General features: G+C 36.5%; 2 protein-coding genes and 2 long non-coding RNA genes across 7 annotated transcripts in view; 2 read left to right on the top strand and 2 right to left on the bottom strand.

Annotated features, from left to right (window-relative positions):
* LOC127839085 (fibroin heavy chain-like) overlaps positions 1-21,391 on the top strand; it is a 278,358-nt gene that overhangs the window by 163,718 nt on the left and 93,249 nt on the right. The gene's annotated exons all lie outside the window — the stretch shown is intronic.
* LOC127839089 (tRNA methyltransferase 10 homolog B-like) overlaps positions 3,459-21,391 on the bottom strand; it is a 90,401-nt gene continuing 72,468 nt past the window's right edge. The window contains exons 5-7 of one of the 3 annotated variants that reach the window (XM_052367286.1): positions 5,226-5,372; positions 4,491-4,608; positions 3,459-3,741 (exon numbers count right to left, since the gene is read on the bottom strand). In XM_052367286.1, coding sequence (XP_052223246.1) covers positions 3,551-3,741; positions 4,491-4,608; positions 5,226-5,372 — 456 coding nt within the window. In that variant the 3' untranslated portion in view covers positions 3,459-3,550. The remainder of the gene's footprint in view (positions 3,742-4,490; positions 4,609-5,225; positions 5,373-21,391) is intronic. The other 2 variants (XM_052367285.1, XM_052367284.1) reach the window with 2 other exon arrangements.
* Positions 6,658-11,832, bottom strand: LOC127839101 (uncharacterized). The gene is made up of 4 exons (XR_008030151.1): positions 11,754-11,832; positions 9,764-9,932; positions 8,307-8,427; positions 6,658-6,793 (listed from the first exon to the last, which is right to left on the bottom strand). It is a non-coding gene; the product is annotated as an uncharacterized LOC127839101 (long non-coding RNA).
* LOC127839100 (uncharacterized) lies at positions 11,678-21,086 on the top strand. Of its 2 annotated transcripts, none has more exons than XR_008030149.1 (7): positions 11,678-11,984; positions 13,063-13,176; positions 14,800-14,890; positions 15,847-15,886; positions 16,602-16,667; positions 19,740-20,405; positions 20,833-21,086. It is a non-coding gene; the product is annotated as an uncharacterized LOC127839100 (long non-coding RNA). The 2 variants fall into 2 exon arrangements; XR_008030150.1 differs by having other exon boundaries at positions 14,800-14,900.

Below are 21,391 nucleotides of genomic sequence, written 5' to 3'. Positions count from 1 at the left end.
GATTATTTGCATCAATCTTTAAATCGTGTATGCCTTTGTGTTTAATTGCCCCTTTGTTCTGCATAATCCGATTATCTCGTTTTGATCAGATATTGTCCAGACTTAACTAACCACATGGTGTTATAAATCACACTGGGTGGCAGATGGCAGTCTGGTCATTAAACACAATTGATGATGCCACCATGTCTCATCTTCCTGGTAGTACATGTATTAAGCAGTCACTTGGTAAGATAATTTACATACGACATACTTAACAGTTGCGTAAATAAGATATGTTACATATTTTACAAATTAAAAGTTATGTCCAATATAGAATATCAGAAATTGTACACCGTAAAGATACTAGCCCGTTTAATTTATGAAAAAATAAAGTATTTAAAAAAAAACAAAAAACATTTAACGTATTTAGCGGGTATCGGTTAATTAAAACTACGTCATTCCGTATGAAGATTTGATGTTACGGCAATGCACGAACGATATCATAAAACAATAAATTACATTTGACATCAAACAGAGGTAAAAAATATTTTAAAAATATATATGTATATAAATATATGTGTGTTAAAATTTTAGATATGTGTCACTAGTAATGAGTTTTCAATATACATGAGTACACAGTTCAATTTGCATCATATGAAGTTGTGTTTTTTCAGTTGTATGTTAATATTCCTCAATAGCGTCATTCTTTGTACAAAACCCATCAAATTAAAATTACATTTAAATACTGTCATGTCATTTGCTTTTAATATGGCTTTGTAGTATGTTTATTTTCAAAGCACTCCTTACACTTTCTAACACTCATTTATTTATCACACTAGCGTCCTCATGCCATTGATAAGTATATTTTTATAATTAGATGTATTACTATTGTAATTTATTGAAGCTTTTCTGCAAAAAAATATTACGGCTTATGCATAGAGCTCTTTATTGTGTCAAATTATCGGCCTTTCAATCTTCAGATAATCTTTAATTTGATGCTTATGCCGCTTTTTTTAAAGTTGCAAATAAATGTATTAATAAATTCGTTTGGCGCTTAATAATATATTTTTGAAATATTATTTAGGTGTTTTTTTATCGGAGTTTTTTTGTGTGGATTAATAGACTAAACATTTGGTGTCATTATCCATATTTTTTGCGTTACGTAAAGACCTATAAAATACAATTTTTAGTATGTTTAGCTTTATAGCTGTTAAATGATTCAAAAATGAAAATATAGATATATACAGGGACCTTTACAAACATTTGTTTGTATAGGTCCCTGATATATCACATAGATCGCATTCTCTTCATCTTCCGAATAATCGCATAAAAGGTCGTCAAGATCAATATCACTCTCTCATGATAAAAAGCTCGTTTTTTAAAGTGACAAAATTCCATCTTAAAAAATAAATATAAATACAAACCACAATTTTTTATCTCTGATATCAGTTAGAACAAGAAAAATAATGGAAGGCGTATCAAAAATATCATACTTAATATAATATGTAATGATTTTGAATGTAGATTTTTACCAAATGAGATCAATTACAAACAATTAGCGATAATTAATTGCGCGAGAATCTTTTATAAGTATTAATTAAAATATAATCTGCTTGATGTTGCGGCTATTAAAATCAACAAAACAATACATGCGTGAATTGTTTGTGAAACGTTAAAAGTAACAAGTCTAATCAAAGACATAGTATGAGCGACTGAACCGGCAAATTTTCGCCGATGATTACCACTTGATTACAGATAAAACAAACATATACACGAAAGCATTTTAAACATTTTGTTTGTAACAATCAATCTTAACTTCAAACAATCATTTAAACAACAAAAATGTGATAATCGCCTCACATTAATTCATTAAGTAATTTATTTATCCGACAACGGTGAAGCGGGTATTCTCTACGTCTTTGGCTTTTGGAATCGCAGACTCGCACAAGTTAGCAGCAGTGTAATGGCGGACAGTCACGTGACTGACAATATGGCGGCGGTCAATTTATCGATTATAGAACGGTCTATATTGACGAATGTGAATGGTTACAAAATGACATAACTATGAAAATAAATACGTAGAATTACATTATTTCACGCATACCATTATGCAACCATACGTTTTCTTTTCCGACTTGATACATTTACAGCTTTCCATTTAATATTTTACAGACACAGCACTCGTCCAGAATTCACGCGAATCCATCAAATCCGATGCCACATTTAAACCGTTAACTCTACTCGTAACGTAAATTTCTGGCTCAAAGTAAATCATTTTAACTTCAATTAACACATCTCTTACTTTTAAACTCTACTTCATCAAATCCATAGAAAGGCACGTCAGAATCCATGTCATAAATCAGAAAACATTCATCGTACTCCGCCATTTTTTACACATGTTCAAAGAATAAAAGTGCTTTATGCCCCACTTCCTGCTGAGAATATGTTTTAATTTCTATTTATAATTAACCGATGAAATGTCACATATACTTTAACCAGGGCCTTATTAATTCAGTTATGTAAACATTTGACCTCTCACAGAACAGTAAACGAAGGAAATAGAAATTGGGATCCCATATAAATTAGGTGTGAGGTCACTATCAACAAGAACAGAATTGTTTTACGAACGAAATTTGTTTTAGGTTATAAGAAGATTTTTTGACATAAAACGGTCTTAGAAAAATTCACTTAAAACGGTGTCAGCAATATTCTTGGAAGAAAACGTTAGAAAAACGTTTCCCCCCAAAAAATTGTAAGAATAACCATATGCTAAATTAAATAGATATTTCGTCTGATTTTTGATCAGGTAAGGCTTCATAAAGAGTAACCGACCGATGTGGATTTTCAAAATGTGGTATATACCTTAAGCATAGGTGCAAGCACCTATGCTAAAAACTACTTCAATTAGAGAGCAGACACCGTGCTTAATCATTGAAATGCACTTAGTGACCTCGTGACCTAGTTTTTGACCCGGCACGACCCATATTTGAACTTGACCTAGATATTGTCTAGATACAACTTATGACAAAGTTTGGTGAAGATCAGATGAAAACTATTTGAATTAGAGAGCGGACACTGTTGTGGACGCCGCCCGCCTGCCGCGCGCCAGCCCGCCCCCCCCCCCGCCATGGGTGAAACTATAATACGTCCCGTTTTTAAAAACAGGCGTTTAAAAATCATACGTGAGGATAGTGTTGTCCCTGATTAGCCTATGCATTCTGCACAAGCTTATCAGGGACGACACTTTCCGCCTAAACTGGATTTTCGCTAAGATGACACTTTACGCACATTCATTAAGCCCGGTTTTCCCATAGCGAAAACAATATCCATTTCCTTCAAGTGAAGTGAATATCGGCTGAAAACTGCTGGTGGTACAGATCTCTCTCGTCCACTGACAGATAACCATCTCTTAGTTAACCATCAACACATGCAAATCATATTGTGAGATATAAAAGAATGAGAAAATAAAAGTGTAGACATAAATATAACATATTTATTTCTAGACATTATAACATCTGTGCCACGTGACTTCGTTGCTTTGAGTGTTGCTTTCTTTGTTTCCATGTGCATTTCAATGGTTGTTGCTATTTTCATTACTATTGGCGTTGACATGTTCGTTGACATGAGTACTGTTATGATTGTCTCTTTGATCATTGCTAAATGCGTTGCTATGGGCTACGAAGCTTTTCTGACGTGGGACGCCTACTGCAAGCGCCTGACTCCAGTCACGTGTTTTAGTGAAGTTGAGTAGAATATCGAACACTGAAAACAGAGGTGATAGACTGAGATCTGTTATTGATAATAGATCTCTAGGATAAGAATGGGTTATCATGACGTCACTTATCTAAAACAAGAAGTTTATGTTTATAAATACCTAGACACAAAACTGCGGAAATCTACAACTCCAATGTTTTCTTTTAAATGAACCAATAAAATAAAATCCCCTTTATAAAAAAGACTTCCCTTGTCCACATTCAAATACAATTATAATTAAAACACACGAGCTGTCTCCATAGTAGGTCATATGCCCCCGAAAAACGCTTTGATAGAAGTTATGAGCATTTTTCGAAACCTAAACGCAGATTTCAAAACTTAAACGCGGACCCTAAGTTCAAGGTCAAAGTGAAAGAGGTCAGAATGTGTGTGCATATGGAAAGGCCTTGTCCATATACACATGCATACCTAATATGAAGGTTACATCTGAAGCGACAAAGAAGTTATGAGCATTTTCGAAACCTAAACCCAAAGTGTGACGGAAAGACAGACGGACAGACGGACGGTCCGATCACTATATGGCCTCCTTCGGGGGCATAAAAACTGTAATGGTAAACCTGAATATAAAAGATTCTGTAAAAAGTAGATTGTTTAAATTGTGTAAAAGCCTTTTAGGCATAGTTGGTGATCAATAATCTATATGTATATAAAAGCAAAGGGCCATCAAAAAATCGCTGATAAAAAGTTCAAAAGTGGAACATATCTTTCTGTCTATGGCTTCCATTCAGAAGCGATACCTTGGTTGACAGCAAGCACCAGTGTGGTAGGCATGCCATCTAGTCTGGTCATGTGCTCCTGGATGGGTAGTCGGGCTGTAGGGATGTGGGCCTCTATGGCTCGATCTTGTGTGGCATTCTGTTATCAATATTTCAAGTCAGTTTCAGAAACTCAGATCCAATACATGCTTGTTTCAACCGACTATTTTCAACCAACACAGTTCCAATACTTGGTCAACAGACATTGTTTCAACATACTCAGTTTCAAGTTTCAACTGACACACTTTTTACAGAAACAGTTTCAAGGTTCAACAAACACATTTTCAACTGATTCAGTTTCAAGTTCGTACGAGTTTTAACAGACTCAGTTTTAAGATCCAGCAGACTCAGTTTCAAGATTTAATAACATTTGCCAAACACGTCTGTGGGAATAACATTCACTTTTAAAAGTTATGTGGTGCTTTCATACCTGAAATAATTAACATTTATCCCAAGTTGTTTCGAAAATCCAAAATATGAATTTGACTTTTGAGAAATTGTTTCTTTAGCTTTACATGTGTATGTGCAGTCATTTTGCCATTCTTCCATGCATGGTAAAGTTAAAAAGTAAAAAGGTTTGGGACAAACCCACGGCTGAACAAAGTCACAACTATATTCCCCACCCCCCACCCTTTATTACAACTTGTTGGCTTTGTTAACTGAACCAATTATTTGATCCTTCATTGTTTAAACCATATGCTCACTTGCTGTGTTTACCTGTTTGATCCCTTCGTCTACCAGCCCTCCTATGACATAGACTTTTGAATGATGTATATCATCAAGAGGGGTGCAGGAGTCTGGACTAAGGTAGACAATTCTGTCCAGGGGAAACAACTCAACATGTGTCTTCTCAGCTACATCAATCTACAGTAAAACACAACAACAACAATTGTCCAACAAAATTTAAGTTCCTGTTAAAAGCCCAATGCACAGTAATGCTAATTAACAATTTTGAAGGTCATTTGTTTCCATTCCAACAAAATAAAGGTAAATTAAACTATTTTGAATTGCTTTCATATTGTATCATATCATAGCACATTACATATCATGTTATATTCTGGTATATTCATATAATATAAAGCCCTATCACATAATGTCATATCATGTCATGATATCTTATCATACATAAAACTAATAAATGAGCAGTGCTCTGTGAAAAGGGTGTTTAATGCATGTGCATACAGTGTCGTTCCAGATTAGCCTGTGCAGGCCACACAGGCTAATCAGGAACGACACTTTCCGCCTTAACTGAAATTTTTGCTAAGAAGTCTTTCTGTCAACAAAAAATACCATAAAAACGGAAAGTGTCGTCCCAGATTAGCCTGTTCGGACTGAACAGGCTAATCTGGGACGACACTTTATGCACGTATATTAAACCCCCTTTTCACAGAGAATGGCGCAAATGTAGCTCATCTGAGACCCGAAAGAACTGAACTGTTCTGGGCAGCTGTTGTCGTGTTTGTGACGTCCGGAATTTTAACAGGGCTTCACTATAGCCATTTACGGAAAACTGCCCCACAACCTGATGGCCATGTTTTTGTCAGACATGACTTTGCCAAAACATTATTAGAACATATGTCCCACGTAAGTGTTATGTAGATTGGACAACAAGAAGTGTGTCTTCTCCAAATCGACAAGGTTGAATACCGGCTTTATTAGGAATACTTCCCCACCCCCTGGCAACCATGTTTTTCAACAGAATTGAACCATTAATGAACTTTGCTGAGATATCGTTGGAACAAAAGATCTGAGCAAATTTCAAAATGATTGGGCAAAAACAAACATCAAAACTTCTAGTGTGGTATTTAGTTTTCATTCAAGACATATTGGAACAATGCCCTGCCCCATGGTAGCCATCAAATATGACTCCTAGAGTACCAGGGTATGCAAAAGCTTTTTTCATTAAAAAATCTAATGACCTAGTTTTTCCCCACGTGACTTAGTTTCAAAATCCACAAAAATATCACAAGGATTAATGTTCTGACCATGTTTCATGGCAATAGATATGGCCTCTACTGTGTTCACAAGGTAAATGTTGACAATGGACAGCAAACAACAGACAAAAGGTGATCCCAAAATCTCATAAGGTACATGTTGTGGTTTAATGACCTCAACACATGAGCGTGCATACCAATTAGCTTTTTTAATCCTGAATTCTTGATCACCATTTCCTGATAGAGTTGTCCCCCTTTCTTCAAGCCAATCAGGTAGATATGGGCAGGTTTATCTGCCCTTCTGTTGGACCCGTACAGGCTACCCACTTGCATGGCCAGCTTGCCTTTCTCCTGGAACCAACAACATGTGAGCCACGCTCTGGGAAAACAGGGTTTAAAGCCACACAACTTATTTGGCTCAAATTGGAATCATTTACATGTGCGGACCACACAGGCTTATCTGGGATGACATTTTACCAACATTCATTAAAGCCACACAACTTATTTGGCATAGTAAATTTAAGAATAAATAACAAACATATTTTATCTATGCCAATTAGAATATATCTGGTGGTTACAAGGTAGAAATCCGTCTTTTTTGCGTTCTAAAACTTTAAAATAATCGCGTTTTACGAAATGGACGTATACGTATAGAAATCCTACTTTCGGTTTTAAAAGCGGTACCGTTTGAAAAATAATAAATTTCTTGCTAACTAGGCTATAGATTTATTGACAATTTTGCACACTTTTAAATTGCATCTATATGTTTTGATTTACATGTATTTCATTTCAAGGTCAGAGGCAAAGTGTGTGGCCTTAATGAATGTTGGTGAAGTGTCGTCCCAGATTAGCCTGCGCAGTCCGCACATGAAAAGGGTTTCAACCTGAGCTGAGGATGAGCTACCACACAAAAGAATTATCTTCAATGCATGATTTCTATTGCTTGTGTTTTGTGTGTGTGTCTTTTTTATTGTCTCGCACAAGCGATGTCTAATACAATTTACAGTGTTGTTAAAGTAGTGTGAACAATTCAGTAAAAAAATAAATGCTAATAAAATCACAGCATTTGATTTCAATAAACTAGCCTTCCTTGTGCAATTCTAGCAAGGGTAAACAAGGTAATGGTAATAGTAAACAATAAACTTACAATGTGGATTGCAATTAAGAATGGACTAGTACCTTTTCTGCATTTCATCTGTGTATGAACTGTCCAGTTAATTACATTTAATGTCATAAATTAGGTGTAATTTTCTAGACAGTTCAAACGCTGATGAATAAAAAAAATTGCATTGTTTCTTATTATTATATTTTAAAAGCTGGAATTTCAACGCTCTGACTTTGATCAGCTGAAGTTTTAATCTTCTTTTGGTATTGTCTTCAATTTGAACTGCACAGCCTAACAATGATGTGATTTTGTCATTTGAACAGATCTAAACATGTTATTTTGCTATATTATTGTTCACTTAACTTGTCAGACAATCTTAGCCTTTGTAAGAGTTCTTGCATCACATACTTGGTCATTAACCAACTTGTGGCCTTCTGTACACAACAACCACCTGACCAAGGTCTATTGTCCTGATATCAGTTGCTGAAGGCCCAACATACCATGGCATAATTTTCAATATAGCATAAGACTGCAAATTCTGGTAAACTATCATCTGGGTGTTCAGATTTTAATCATGTACATGGGCCGGGCTCTGTGATTAGGGGGTTTAGTGCATGTACATAAAGTGTCATCCTAGATTAGCCTATGCAGTCTGCATAGTTTGTGTTTAATGCATGGATTGGTTTACCCATGAATTGAATAAAAATGTATATAAAGTTGCTACAAATGATTATTACTTTACAGTATACAGAAACTTACCATCAGATTGTGTTTCTGCCTGCTCTCTTTTTCTTTCCTTCATTTCCATTTTCTTTTTATTCCTGTTTTCACGCTTTGAAAGCAAAAGTTCTTCATGACGTCGTCTCTACCTTTCTGATCTCTTCAACATTTTGTGAATATGAGCGGCTTCCTGAGAAAACGGGGCTTAATGCATGTGCATATGGTGTTGTCGCAGAGTGCAGTTCGCACAGGCTAATCAGGGAAAACACTGTCTGCTTTTATAGCATTGTTTGGTTCGAAGGAGGTTGATTCGAAATAAAAATCCAGTTTAGTTAGAGAACTTTGTCCACGGATTAGCCTGTGAGGACTGCACGGGCGAATATGGGACAACACTGTACCCACATGCATACGCCCGGCCTTTACAGAGCACAGCTCATATGTTAAAACACAATAAATTGTATGAAATTGTGAAATTTAGTTTAATGAATATGTTCAATGAAAAGATAATAAATAGAAAAATAATTGAAAGGAAGAGAGTATACAATTCCGTCCATATTTACTATAATAGGGAAAGACCTATGGCTAGAAAGATACAGGGTGCTTCAAACAAAAATATTTCTTTATACAGTCCAATATGGCTTAGCAGTAACCTGATAACAATGGTCACCTGCCTACTGCGGTCAGTCTAGATTTCCCCAAAGAAAGTCCTTCTGTATTACCCCTTAGTATAAAGGTCACCTGGCTATAGCGGCCAACCACCGGTATATATCATTCTGAAAGCCATTTTTCATATGTATGCAATGGCCAAGAGGCAGTCATTTCAAGGTTCAATAGTGAAAATACACTATTTTGTGACCAGAGAATCTGATTGTGGTAACTTCCTTCAATATGATAAATGTAACCCAATGTGAGAAAACAAAACGTTGTTTGTCTACAGACTAAACAATCTGACCAAGTTTCCTCAAGGTTGAGTCATAAATGTAGCTTCTTTTGTGGTAAGAGGTTTTTGAAAGATTTGAGTTAGTGACCTAGGTTTTTTTACTCATGTGACCCAGATTTGAACTATTCTAGATTATGTCAACATATAAACATTCTTACCATTTTTTTGCAGATGGAGTCATAAATGCTGCCTCTAGAGTGGTAACGTTTTTCTTAGATTTGACCTGGTCACCTTGTTTTTGAACAATCATAACCAAAATTCAAACTAGGCCTAGATATATTCTAAATATACATTCTGACTGAGTGTAATATCAAGCTTGGATGGAAAATGTGGCCTCTAGAGTGGTAAAAGCTAAAATGTGGCCTCTAGAGTGGTAAAAGCTAAAATGTGGCCTCTAGAGAGGTAAAAGTGAAAAGTTGACGATGACGATGCACACCACAAACCCCACACTGGAAATGGCACGGCTCCAAACATACGGATAGGGTAATCACAATAGCTCACCTTGAAGACTTTGTGATCAGGTAAGCTAAATGACTAGAATAGCAATATTTCTCACTGGCGGCCGTTTATCGTTCTTTGTTGTAGCCGTAGATATCGTTTCCTTGTCAGAGTTTACCATTTCACTGTGCTGATTGTTGCTGGAATCGTAGATTTGTATTGCAAGCTCAGAGGTCTTCTCACATCCATTCTCATCTCTTTCTGTTACAGCTGATTCCATTTTAGGGCTATAGTGAGACATTTAAATAAAATTTTGTGTTAAATTTGATATAAGATGATACTGGTTGTAGTGATAAATATTATTGCAAGACAATATTGCCTATATAAAATTGAGTTTGATATTTTCAACCAGCAGTGGCGTAGCTGCTATAAGGCACAGCGGGCCCAGGCCTACACATTTTTTTTAAACATGTAAAATAAAAATGCTTCAACTTTGAAAAACGCATTAAAATGTTGACCCTGAGGGGTTAGGTGTAAAACAGTAAAATATCAAAGAAAAACTGGCAAAAGTCTTATATTTTATTATCTTATTATCTGTCTAGATATGCTTTAAATCTCACCACTGGCGTTATAGGATTTAAAAAATTTCAGGGGTAGAACTCCCGGAACCGCCGTTTTTATGTATCATATGTGGGCCTACAGCTAAAAAAAATGCTAGCTACGCCCCTGACAAGAGCCAACTCCCTAAAACTAGTAATTTAATGCTACTTGTACATGAAAGTAGTTTTATGACCCTTACCATATTTGCAAATAATATTAAAAATGGGCCATTATTTTAATTTGCGCACTTATTTCTGTAAACTGATTCATTATTCTTATTTGAAATTAACACATAATGTTCTTATTACAATTTGTCTATACATGTACAGTGCAGGGCTCAACATTTACGGTTGTCATTTTGCCCCTGGCAAGTAAAAGTTGGGTTCCAGCAAGTTATTTTATAATCTAGTTGTCCGCCCGGAAAAGTGCAAAAAAGAACAATGAGCATCTAATTTAGACTTTAATTAGACTTTAATTGCTGTAATCATTTTGTTAAATGTTCAAAAATAAAAAAGGTTTTGTGGTGTATCATTTTGGTTTATTAAAAAATATGAGGTTTACAATTGATTGGTAAACTGAACATGCACTTCAACAATTAAACTCCTAGTATAGCTCAAAGGGGCTTTTCTATGGGTATATATATATATATATATATATATATATATATATAGGATTTTCTTCCCTTACTAATATGCTTCTTTGCAGGCTATACATTCATAAAATGGGGCTAAGTATTTTGGGGTGATAAGACAAATTATAACTTTTAAAGAAGCACACAAAATGATACTTAACTTAAAATACACAGCGCTCATTTGAACTTAATAAGCCACAATATTTCTTCTTGTTGTCTTAATGGCTGTCCATTTTGTTCAGTTCAGTTTAAACCAATTTATTTAAGCTCAGTTGCATTGAAAGCCTCAGGCTTATTTGGAATGCTCTGACGTTTGTTTCCTTGGCCTAGAACCAGTACTTGGTGTCTTTGGGGGAGATCTAAAGAATGTCCCCACAGTGAAGATCCAATCCTTGACCTCTCGGTCACTAAGCAAACCCCATATCCAATATGCAACGACTTTAGTGCAGTGGTTGGCACTTTTCGCCTAAGCAACCCAGGTTCCCTGTTTCCCCTGTTTCCGAAATCCACAGGCAGCAGAATCAAATTTGCCCCTCCCGACCCCCCCCCTCTGTTGAAAAGTCAAACCATACACAATAGGTGTACATTTAACAATATGGAACCCCTGGCGTAAGCTTGGGGGGGGGGGGGGAGGGGGTCCGGGGGAGGGGAGGGGGTCCGGGGGAAGGGTCCGTGGGTGGGGCAAATTTATGATACTGCTGCCTGTGTGTAAGAATTAGCCTTAAAAATTAGAACAATAGTATTTTGTAACCTTTTTTGAGAAAACATCGATATTTAGATTTTGATCACATATAAAGTGCATAAAATTATTGTATGATAAGAAAATAACATAGATTAGTACACAAATCTTGGATATAATTACAAAAGGTCTATGTACCTGCAAACTTCCTTTAATAAACAGATTTGCTTTAAAATGAACTCTTCTTCTGAGAGGTAACCGGTGCTCACACGGGAAAATACTCATTAAGTAAATCTCAATAACATTGAAAATATACAGTCCAACATTTTATAAATTAGAACTTAAATCATGAATACTTCTAAGCGAATCTTGTGTCACCAACGGCTCTTCTTTCATACGCATCGGATGTCTAGTCATGACAATCCTTTGGTACGCGTAACTTTATTGTTTACTTGCAATGCTTATATTTCGGATTAAGGTTTGTTTCGGATGTTGTATTACTGACTATTAGATATGTTGGTGTTGTGGACTTCCACACTCCGTTAACCTGTCAAACAAATCTGAAAAAGTACAGAAATCGTTTGACACTATTTTTGACAAGAAATTGAAAATTTTCATATATAACAAACATGTGTCCAACATTATGACCTGTAGGGTTACCTATTATCAGTGGAGACCTATTCACGCTATTGCTGGTGATTTTGTTTACATTAAGAAACAAGACTCTATGGATGACTTCCCATGCATGTGCTCCAATTTGTTTTTGACATTACTATGATTGAAAATAAATTCAAATTTACCAAAACAGAGGAAAAGCATGTTTTACTGCATTTTAAAATCTTACTTCAACAAAATAAACCAGATGTATCCTTATTCCAAACATTTTAACATTGTATTGGTCCTTTTCGAGAAATTTCCTGGTAAATTGCAAAATGAAGCAGACTACCCCCACTTGTGTAAACACAATAAGTTTATTGCAAATAGCAATGGACTGCTCTCGCTTTTTTTCATCGGAAAAGGTCAATCATGCAAGCAGTGAATGCTATCGCAGTGTGAATGGAATTATCGGCTTTGCCTGGTTAAACATGCGGTAAATAAGAAAAATTGACATGGATGTAATGGAAAATAATAATAGATAAAAAAATTCTTTGAAGGTAAATTTTGTTGTTGCATTGTTTGAGTTAGTTTAGAAATTCTGTTACTCGTTTTCTTAATACACTGATATTCGGTCACTGGAAGATATTCTAACTTAACAATGTGCTGACAGGCCTTTGGTAGTTTTACGCTGCTTTAGGTGATTCTGTTAGACCTTGACAAAACTTCTGAAGAATTTCTAAGGATACTGATAAATGTTAAATAAACACTGTAATGACTTTGAGACTTTTATGAGTTAATAATGGGCAAATCGTGGGGCAAAGATTATGGCAGTAATAATTTAGATAATACTAGACCAATAGACCATTAAGCCAGTAATGATATAATAAGTCATTTTACTCACATGATACAGGGTATAAAAGGCGGGGACCTAACAGAACACCTCGTAAGCAGTCCATAGATGGGGTTAAAACCGTGATAGTTGTGGCATCAGGAGAGGGCGGAGTCGGGAAGTCTACCACTGCTGGTAACATGTTATGGTTGCTATCCTATTGTACTGTGGTGACTGTGGGGCCTTTAACACTTTTCTCCTAGCCTTACAGTGGTCTTACCTTACTGTTAAAAAGCCCTGCAGTTTCCGTGAATTTGTTTTACATAAATTGCAGTTTAAAATTCCACTTGTCTGCTTGGCATGGGTAGTAAGCAATGCCATTGGTAATGTTCTAAAAGTACTTTGAATTTTATTTTTTTACCAACATTGTAATACTTAATTTTGACTGAAGTATTATCTGTTGATTTTATTGGTTCAGTTCAACTTCACTTACATTTTCTAATGTGAGATCATGCAAACACTGATTGAAATGGTTTTTATGTTACAGTAAAATTGGCTCTTGCAATGGCAGCAAATGAACAATTTAGTATTTCAGTCGAACACTTGCAAGTTGTGGACAGACTTGCTGACGGCATATCAAATAAAACCTGATTGCTTTGTTGCCACAACACAAAATAATTATATAAGTACACATATTAAGAGATAATAAGATTAATATGGGGTGAAAGCAGAACACACACATTCGTCACACAAAAGTCAAGACACTCTGTGGCAGTCAACATGTTTAAGAATTTTCCACAATTTGATGGTGGAAGAATACTCAAGCAGGCTCTTTTTGGACAGCTCTTGTTCAATGAGGATATGTAATACTTATTTTAATAGCACATACAAAACTCGTGCTGTTTTGTAAAAATGCTTTAACTGTTTAACATGTGACTTCAACAGCGAAAATGTCATAAGATTTAAAATTATTATTAGTTTAAACAGGGCCATACGCATAAATTTTCGACTGGGGGGCCCAACCGGGGAGGGTGCGGGAGGGGCCATACTTTTTTTTTAATTTGGCACTATTCATGGTAAATTTTATTGCTTAAACAACTTATTTTGTAATATAAATTTATAGAATATGTCAAGTAAATCAACACCTTTCTTAAGTTTAAAGCGAAAGAAGTGAAAATCACACCAATGTTTAAAGCATTAAAGTTCAGAAATGTATGATGTTTGATGGGGAAAAAAAGCAAACTTTGAAAATCAAAAACCTTTCTTGAGAAATGTATCATAAACAATGACTGACATATAACCATTATACAATTTTATAAGCTGTTACACAGTTTTACTTTCCCCATCATCATTTCAGATAATCCATCAAAATTGTCTACAACTGAGACATTAGATTGGACATTTTTCTAAAATAACCGTTTTCCGTAAGTTTTTGACGGAACTACTTAACTCCTCTTTTGTAATAAGTGAAAGTGTACTGTGGGTCCTTTCATGAGAGAAACATAGCAGTAGGCCCATTATTGCAAAAAATCATAACTTGACAGCCAGCTGGGGGGAGAGGGGGAGGGACCAGGCCCATAGTCTGCGTAGGGGCCTGTTAGACTTATTTATGTTAGCTCGATTGCATCCAAAGCCTAAGGCTTATTGAAATGATTTGCGTCTGTTTCCTGGGAGATTCAGTTCCTGATGTCTTAAGGAGAGATCTAAAGACTATTCCCACAGTGGATATTGACATTTGTGGAAGCTTGTATTTATTTTATAATGCAGTTCAAGCAAGTAGGTCTTCTAGGTGCAGATGCTTTCTTTTTTATGTTACAGTCCAAGCAGGTAGGTCTACTAGATGCAGATGTGTTTGGCCCATCAATACCAATTATGATGAATCTGAAGGGTGAACCTCTACTGAATGATCGTGAATACTTGTAGGTGCCCATATAGTTGCTGCTCATTAGTGAGAGAACAAGGTTATCCTGAAACAAAGGGTTTTCAGTCTTTTTACAGGATAGTAAGACAATTATGACAATTTCAGCAATATTTATAATATTTTCTTTTTTTTTTATTATGGAAATTCCTTTTTTTGTGTTTTTCATTTTATACTACACATAGTGTAAATTTATTTACCCTTACTATGTGTATTTTAAAGTTCATTAGGTCCTTCCGTGCCAGAGGCTGCATCATGTGTGGACCCAGAGTGTGTCCCAGCACTCCACCTAATGAACTTACTAGACTCACAAAAGTTGGGAATAATTTTGAATTATGGCTGCAATCTTCAGCTTAATAGTTGTTAAGAAAGATTTTTCAATTTTGGTGTTGCCGTGTGTTGAGGAGGGAAGCCAAAGTACCCGGACGAAACACTACCTGTTTGGCATATTGACCACCAAAAAAACTCAAAGTCCTCCGGGAATCGAGATTGAACCCTGGTCGCCTTGGTAAGAAGCCACTGCGTCAACTGGACGGCCAACTAACAGAAGATAAGGGTGGGAGGGGCTGTATGCAGTCACTTCATCCTTGTGGTTTGTCAGTTTAGAGGCCATATCAGATAGGTGAGGTATCCTCTTGGTTCTTCAGTTTGTACACTGCCTAAGACCACACCAAAATTGAACATCAAAAGCTGGAAATTTGCATCTTTTATTAAAATTGGTCGCAACTTTTATATGATTTGTATGTTAGAAGAAGTGCTGGCACACACTACAGGTCCTATATAATACAATCTCTGACTCCCAATGTCCTAATAAACTTCGAAAAACACACTTATTTGTTCAGCTTTGGAACTTGGCAGTATATTTTTAGAGTTGAGAAAATGCTTGTAGATGCTCTGTTGACATTTCTTCCATCACAAAATATTGAAAATGTAATTGAATTTTGTAGGGAATGAGATGATGCCATTGACAAACTATGGAATAAAATGGTAATGTGATGTAACTGTTTATTGTGTATTTTAAGATTTAATCAGTATGCCAGCTGTTATAATATCAAGCTTTAATTAAAACTCTTAATAAGTATTTCTTGAGCTATTCTCTGATTAGTATACCATATGTGCAAATTGTTCACCATTTCAGCATGTTGCTGGGCTTAAAGAGACTTTTTTTACAGTTTTGCAAAATGACAATAAAAAAATGTCATCGTTCTCAAAAAGAATGTATGCATTGTAATCAGACACGCAAAATAACATGCCTGACTAAACAAATGTCAAAATTATATGCTCATTCATTAATAATAATGAAAGAAACCGTAAAAATTATAGTGTTTTTTTTCTATAATTTAGCAAAAAACATCTCATACAGACATAGGATTTTAATTACCAAACAATGTTTGTAAGCATGCATTGTGTAGCGAGTTGGCTTGTGGAGGTTTTGTGTTTGCATCGGCTAATCGGGGACAACACTTTCCCCTTTTATGGTATCTTTCCAAATAAGGAAATCTCTTTTTTAGCGAAAAAACAGTTTACGCGGAAAGTGTAGTCCTTATTTAGTCTGTGCAAACTCAGAACCTCCAGAAGCAAAAGCCCACTCACTACCACTTGTATTACACAAAAGGGTCCGACTTAAATGTCTCAAAATTTATAACTCTCAAAACATACTCCATGAATAAAATGTTATTCGTTATGTTCTGTGTTTCTGCAGACAATCGAAGATGAACGTTTTCTTGCTTAGGACACTTCGTCGGCACCGCCACAAAGGTTGGTAAAGGTAGGTAAAGAGTTATAGATTGAATATGAGCCTCGCTATGGGAAAACGGGGCTTAATGCACGTGCGTAAAGTGTCGTCCCAGATTAGCCTGTGCAGTGTGCTCAGGTTAATCAGGGACAACACTTTCCGCCTAGACTGGATGTGGGTGTTCATTTAGAAGAGACTTCCTTTAAAAAAAATCCATAAAAGCGGAAATTGTCGTCCCTGATCAGCCTGTGCGAACTGAACAGGCTTATCTGGGATGATGCTTTACGAACATGCATTAAGCCTTGTTTTCACAGAGGACGGCTCATATCTTACAATCTCTATTTCCGCCTAAACACAATATTATTATTTTCTTCTTTTTTTTGCTAAATTCAGTATCGATTTTAGCTTATCTATTTTTTGAAAAAAAATTATGAGCTATTGTCATCACCTTGGCGTCGGCGTCCGGTTAAGTTTTTCGTTTAGGTCCACTTTTCTCAGAAAGTATCAATGCTATTGCATTCAAACTTCGTACACTTACTTACTATCATGAGGGGACTGGGCAGGCAAAGTTAGATAACTCTGGCGTGCATTTGGACTGAATTATGTGCCCTTTTTATACTTAGAAATTTGAAAATTTTGGTTAAGTTTTGCGTTTAGGTCCACTTTTTTCATAAAGTATCAATGCTATTGCATTCAAACTTGGTACACTTACTAACTATCATGAGGGGACTGGGCAGGCAAAGTTAGATAACTCTGGCGTGCATTTTGACAGAATTATGTGCCCTTTTTATTCTTATAAAATTGAAAATTATGGTTAAGTTTTGTGTTTAGGTCCATTTTATTCCTTAAGTATCAAAGCTATTGCTTTCATACTTGCAACACTTACTAACTATCATAAGGGGACTGTGCAGGCAAAGTAATGTAACTCTGACTGGCATTTTGACAGAATTATGTGCCCTTTTTATACTTAGAAAATTGAAAATTTGGTTAAGTTTTGTGTTTAGGTCCACTTTATTCCTACAGTATCATAGCTATTGCTTTCATACTTGCAACACTTATTAACTATCGTAAGGGGACCGTGGAGGCAAAGTTATGTAACTCTGACTGGCATTTGGACAGAATTATGGGCCCTTTATACTTAGAAAATTGAAAGTTTGGTTAAGTTTTGTGTTTTGGTCCACTTTACCCCTAAAGTATCATAGATATTGCTTTCATACTTGGAACACTCGCAAGCTATCATAAGGGTACAGTAAAAGGACAAGTTGCATAACTCTGGATGTCATTTTTATGGAATTATGGCCCTTTTTTTAACTTAGTTACTTTGAATATATGGTTAAATTTTGTGTTTCGATCCACTTTACTTCTTAAGTATCAAGGCTATTGCTTTCAAACTTCAAATACTTCCATGCTTTCATGAGGTTACTGTACCTGGCAAGTTGAAATTACCTTGACCTTTGAATGACCTTGACTCTCAAGGTCAAATTATTAAATTTTGCTAAAATTGCCATAACTTCTTTATTTATGATTAGATTTGATTGATACTTTGACAAAACTACTCTTACCTGACATACCACAATAGACTCCACCCAAACCATCGCCCGTGCTCCCCCCTTCCCCCCCCCCCCCCCCCCCCGAATCCCCCCCCTATTTTTTTTTTTTTTTTTTTTTAAGATCATCTCACAAATGACCACCACGCCCTCACACAATACCCCCCCCCTCACCCCACCCCCTCCCCAAATTTTTTTTTTTAAACGCTTAAAAAACAAAACTATTTATTTTTATTATTTTATGTTTGAAATACCGTCCAACCATCGCACCCAAGAATCCACACCTCCCCCTTCCACACCCGAATCCCCCCCCCCAATTTTTTTTTTTTTTTTTTTTTTTAAGATCATTTCACAAACTACCACCACACCCTCACACTTTACCACCCCACCTCACCCCCCCCCCCCCCAATTTTTTTTTTTTGAAACGGTTAAAAAACACAAATATTTATTTTGATTATTTTATGTTTGAAATACCGTCCAACCATCGCACCCAAGGATTCCCCCCCCCCCCCTCCCACCCCCCCCCCCCCCCCTCGATTTTTTTCCTTTTTTTCGCATTTTTTGAAGATAATGTAATAAATGTCCACATCCCCACACTATGCACCCCTCTTCACTCCACCCCTCCCTTCTTTGTGATTGAAAATGAGAGTCCCTTCACCTTAAAAAAGAAAATACATGAGCGGTCTGCACCCGCAAGGCGGTGCTCTTGTTTAATAATATTCATAATATACATCCATTTTACATTTTATCCGTTTAGTAAGTGTTGTTGTTATTTACTACAAAGATATTACTAATTTATTAAACATGCTTATCATTATAGCGATTTCAATATATGTTAAGGCAAGTACTGCTCAAAGTCTGTACTTGATATCGAGAAAATGTTGTTTTGCTAGATGAAGGTGAAGTATTCCGTCTATCTCTTCCCATCAAGAGTCTCGAGTATTTACGAGACGCCCACTAAATGAGACACGTTCTGGGATAACAGGGCTTAATGCGTTAAGTGTAGCTCCAGATTAGCCTGTGCAGTCTGCACAGGCCTATCAGCAGACACGATACTTTCCGCCTAAACTGGATTTTTGCTCTGAAGGCACTTCCTGTAAATAAAAAATATAAAAAATATAAAAGCGCACATGCATTAAGCCCTGTTTTCCCTGAACGAGGCATAAATAATAACGTGTCCTTTGTGAAGCAATATCATGAAGTTTTGTAAAAACATGCGTGAAATAGCTCATTGTATTACGTGTTTTCCAGTATTTCAACCGACATGCCATTCTGATCATATAGTTGCTATATTTCACGGACTTTAAATAATGAGAAAGAAAATACAACAACATTAACCCTCATGCAGACATTACTGCCATACAAACCCGTCATTTCTGAAAATTATTTAAGATGTACCGCTTATGGAGGTGTATTGAAGAAGCAAGCAAATATTTCACACAAAGCTATTTCTTACAACTTTTACGAACATAAAGTAATATGTAACAAAAATTTCTGGACATCAGCATTATTCTGTAGATATTTGCACGTACTCAGTAATTCAAATTTATATTTACAGGCGGTCATGGCGGTGGATTTAACATTGGTGGTGGTGGCATGTTTTCCGCTGCAGGAGGCTTTGTAGCGGTTGGATGTGGATTTATTTCAGGTACCGGTTCCGGCTTGGGAGGAAGATCCGGAACTGGTCGCACATGGTCCAGGGTCAGTCAAGGTGGATGGGGTGGTCAGAGCGGCGATGGCTCATGGGGTGGCCAATGTGGTCTAACTTTAGGCTGGACATGTGGATTGGGAACTGGTGGCGGTGCTTCCGGTAGTTGGGGAACTGATGGCTAATGGAGAACTAGTGGTGGTACAACTGGACGCGTAAGCGGTTCAGCCGGCGTGAAAGTTATAATTACTGGAGCTCCATTCGGAGGTCCAAGCGGACCCTCTTGGCCCATCCGGAGGAACCTTCATCCCTAGATCTGGTTCCGGTTGCGGTTTCTTCAGCGGATCTAAAGGCGGCTTTGCTCTTTCCGGCCAAAATGGCGGCCCAGTTTCCAGAGGCCCATCAGGAGGCGGATCTGCTCAGGTGTCGGATTCTTTAGCGGCGGTTCCGGTCCAGGTCCTTTTGCAGGTGATCCATCTGCCCATGGCCTCGCTGGTGTGGATGGAGCATTTGGTGACGGCGTCAGCATTTCCGGTGGCGGTTTCGGCAGAGCTTGACATGGAGAAGGCGGTTAAAGTAAGCCCCCAACACAACATTATTTAAATGGTGTTAAACTTAGTGTGCAATAACATGTGCTAAACAAAACGTTGAAGTGAGCGTATAATAACACATAATTAACATAACGTAAAAGTTGGCGTCCAATAACACATCGTTAAATATCGAAAAAGAAAGCGACAAAGCGACAAATAACTTATTATTTACATTAAGCGAATTGATGCGTCTGACCACACAATTTAAATTAATTAAACCGCTTTGAGTGCGTCGTCCGTTTAATTGACATCTTAAGCCTTTAAGTATTGATGTTGAATCCGATAACATTCTATATCGTATCAATTTTCAGCACACCATTAAAAACTGTTCAGTGTTTTGCCAACAACACATGGATAATAAACCAGTCAAATTTTTAAATATTCATCGGTTTTATTATGATGTTCTATTTCAGAATGTTAGACCGTTCCGATAGACGCCAGTCTTTCAGGATATATCAGCGACCATGAGCATGCGATAGTCACTGGGACCTGCTCTCACTACCCGACGATGAAGACGACGGATTGTTCAACTGACGAGATTTTATGACTTTTGTAGCTTATTGCATTTTGATTGAAATTACTTTTTAATCACTATTGTTTTCCCTTATATCCGATTTGATGCAGATATTTCCTACCTATTATCGCAATAAATTATTGCTAAAAGATACCTTTCTTTTTTGGAATCGGTAATGAACAACTATCCATTCGAAGGTTTAGAAAATGTTATTGTATTTAGAGTAACAAAAACACATTTTTGGCAATCATCATCATCATAATCATCCTCATCGTCGTCGCCATCATCATCATCTTCATCATCATACTCATCATTATCATCATCATCATAACCATCATCATCATACTCATCATCATCATCATACTCAACAACAACAAATAAACAACAATCAGCTTGTCATCTGGTATCTGATATGCCAGCGTAAAAATCGACGCTGAAAGCTGAAAAAGACCTTTGTC

This window comes from Dreissena polymorpha, chromosome 7, assembly GCF_020536995.1.
Source record: "Dreissena polymorpha isolate Duluth1 chromosome 7, UMN_Dpol_1.0, whole genome shotgun sequence".
NCBI classification, from domain to species: Eukaryota; Metazoa; Mollusca; class Bivalvia; order Myida; family Dreissenidae; genus Dreissena; species Dreissena polymorpha.
Note: the sequence above shows the minus strand (reverse complement) of the source record. Positions and strands in the feature narration are given on the sequence as shown.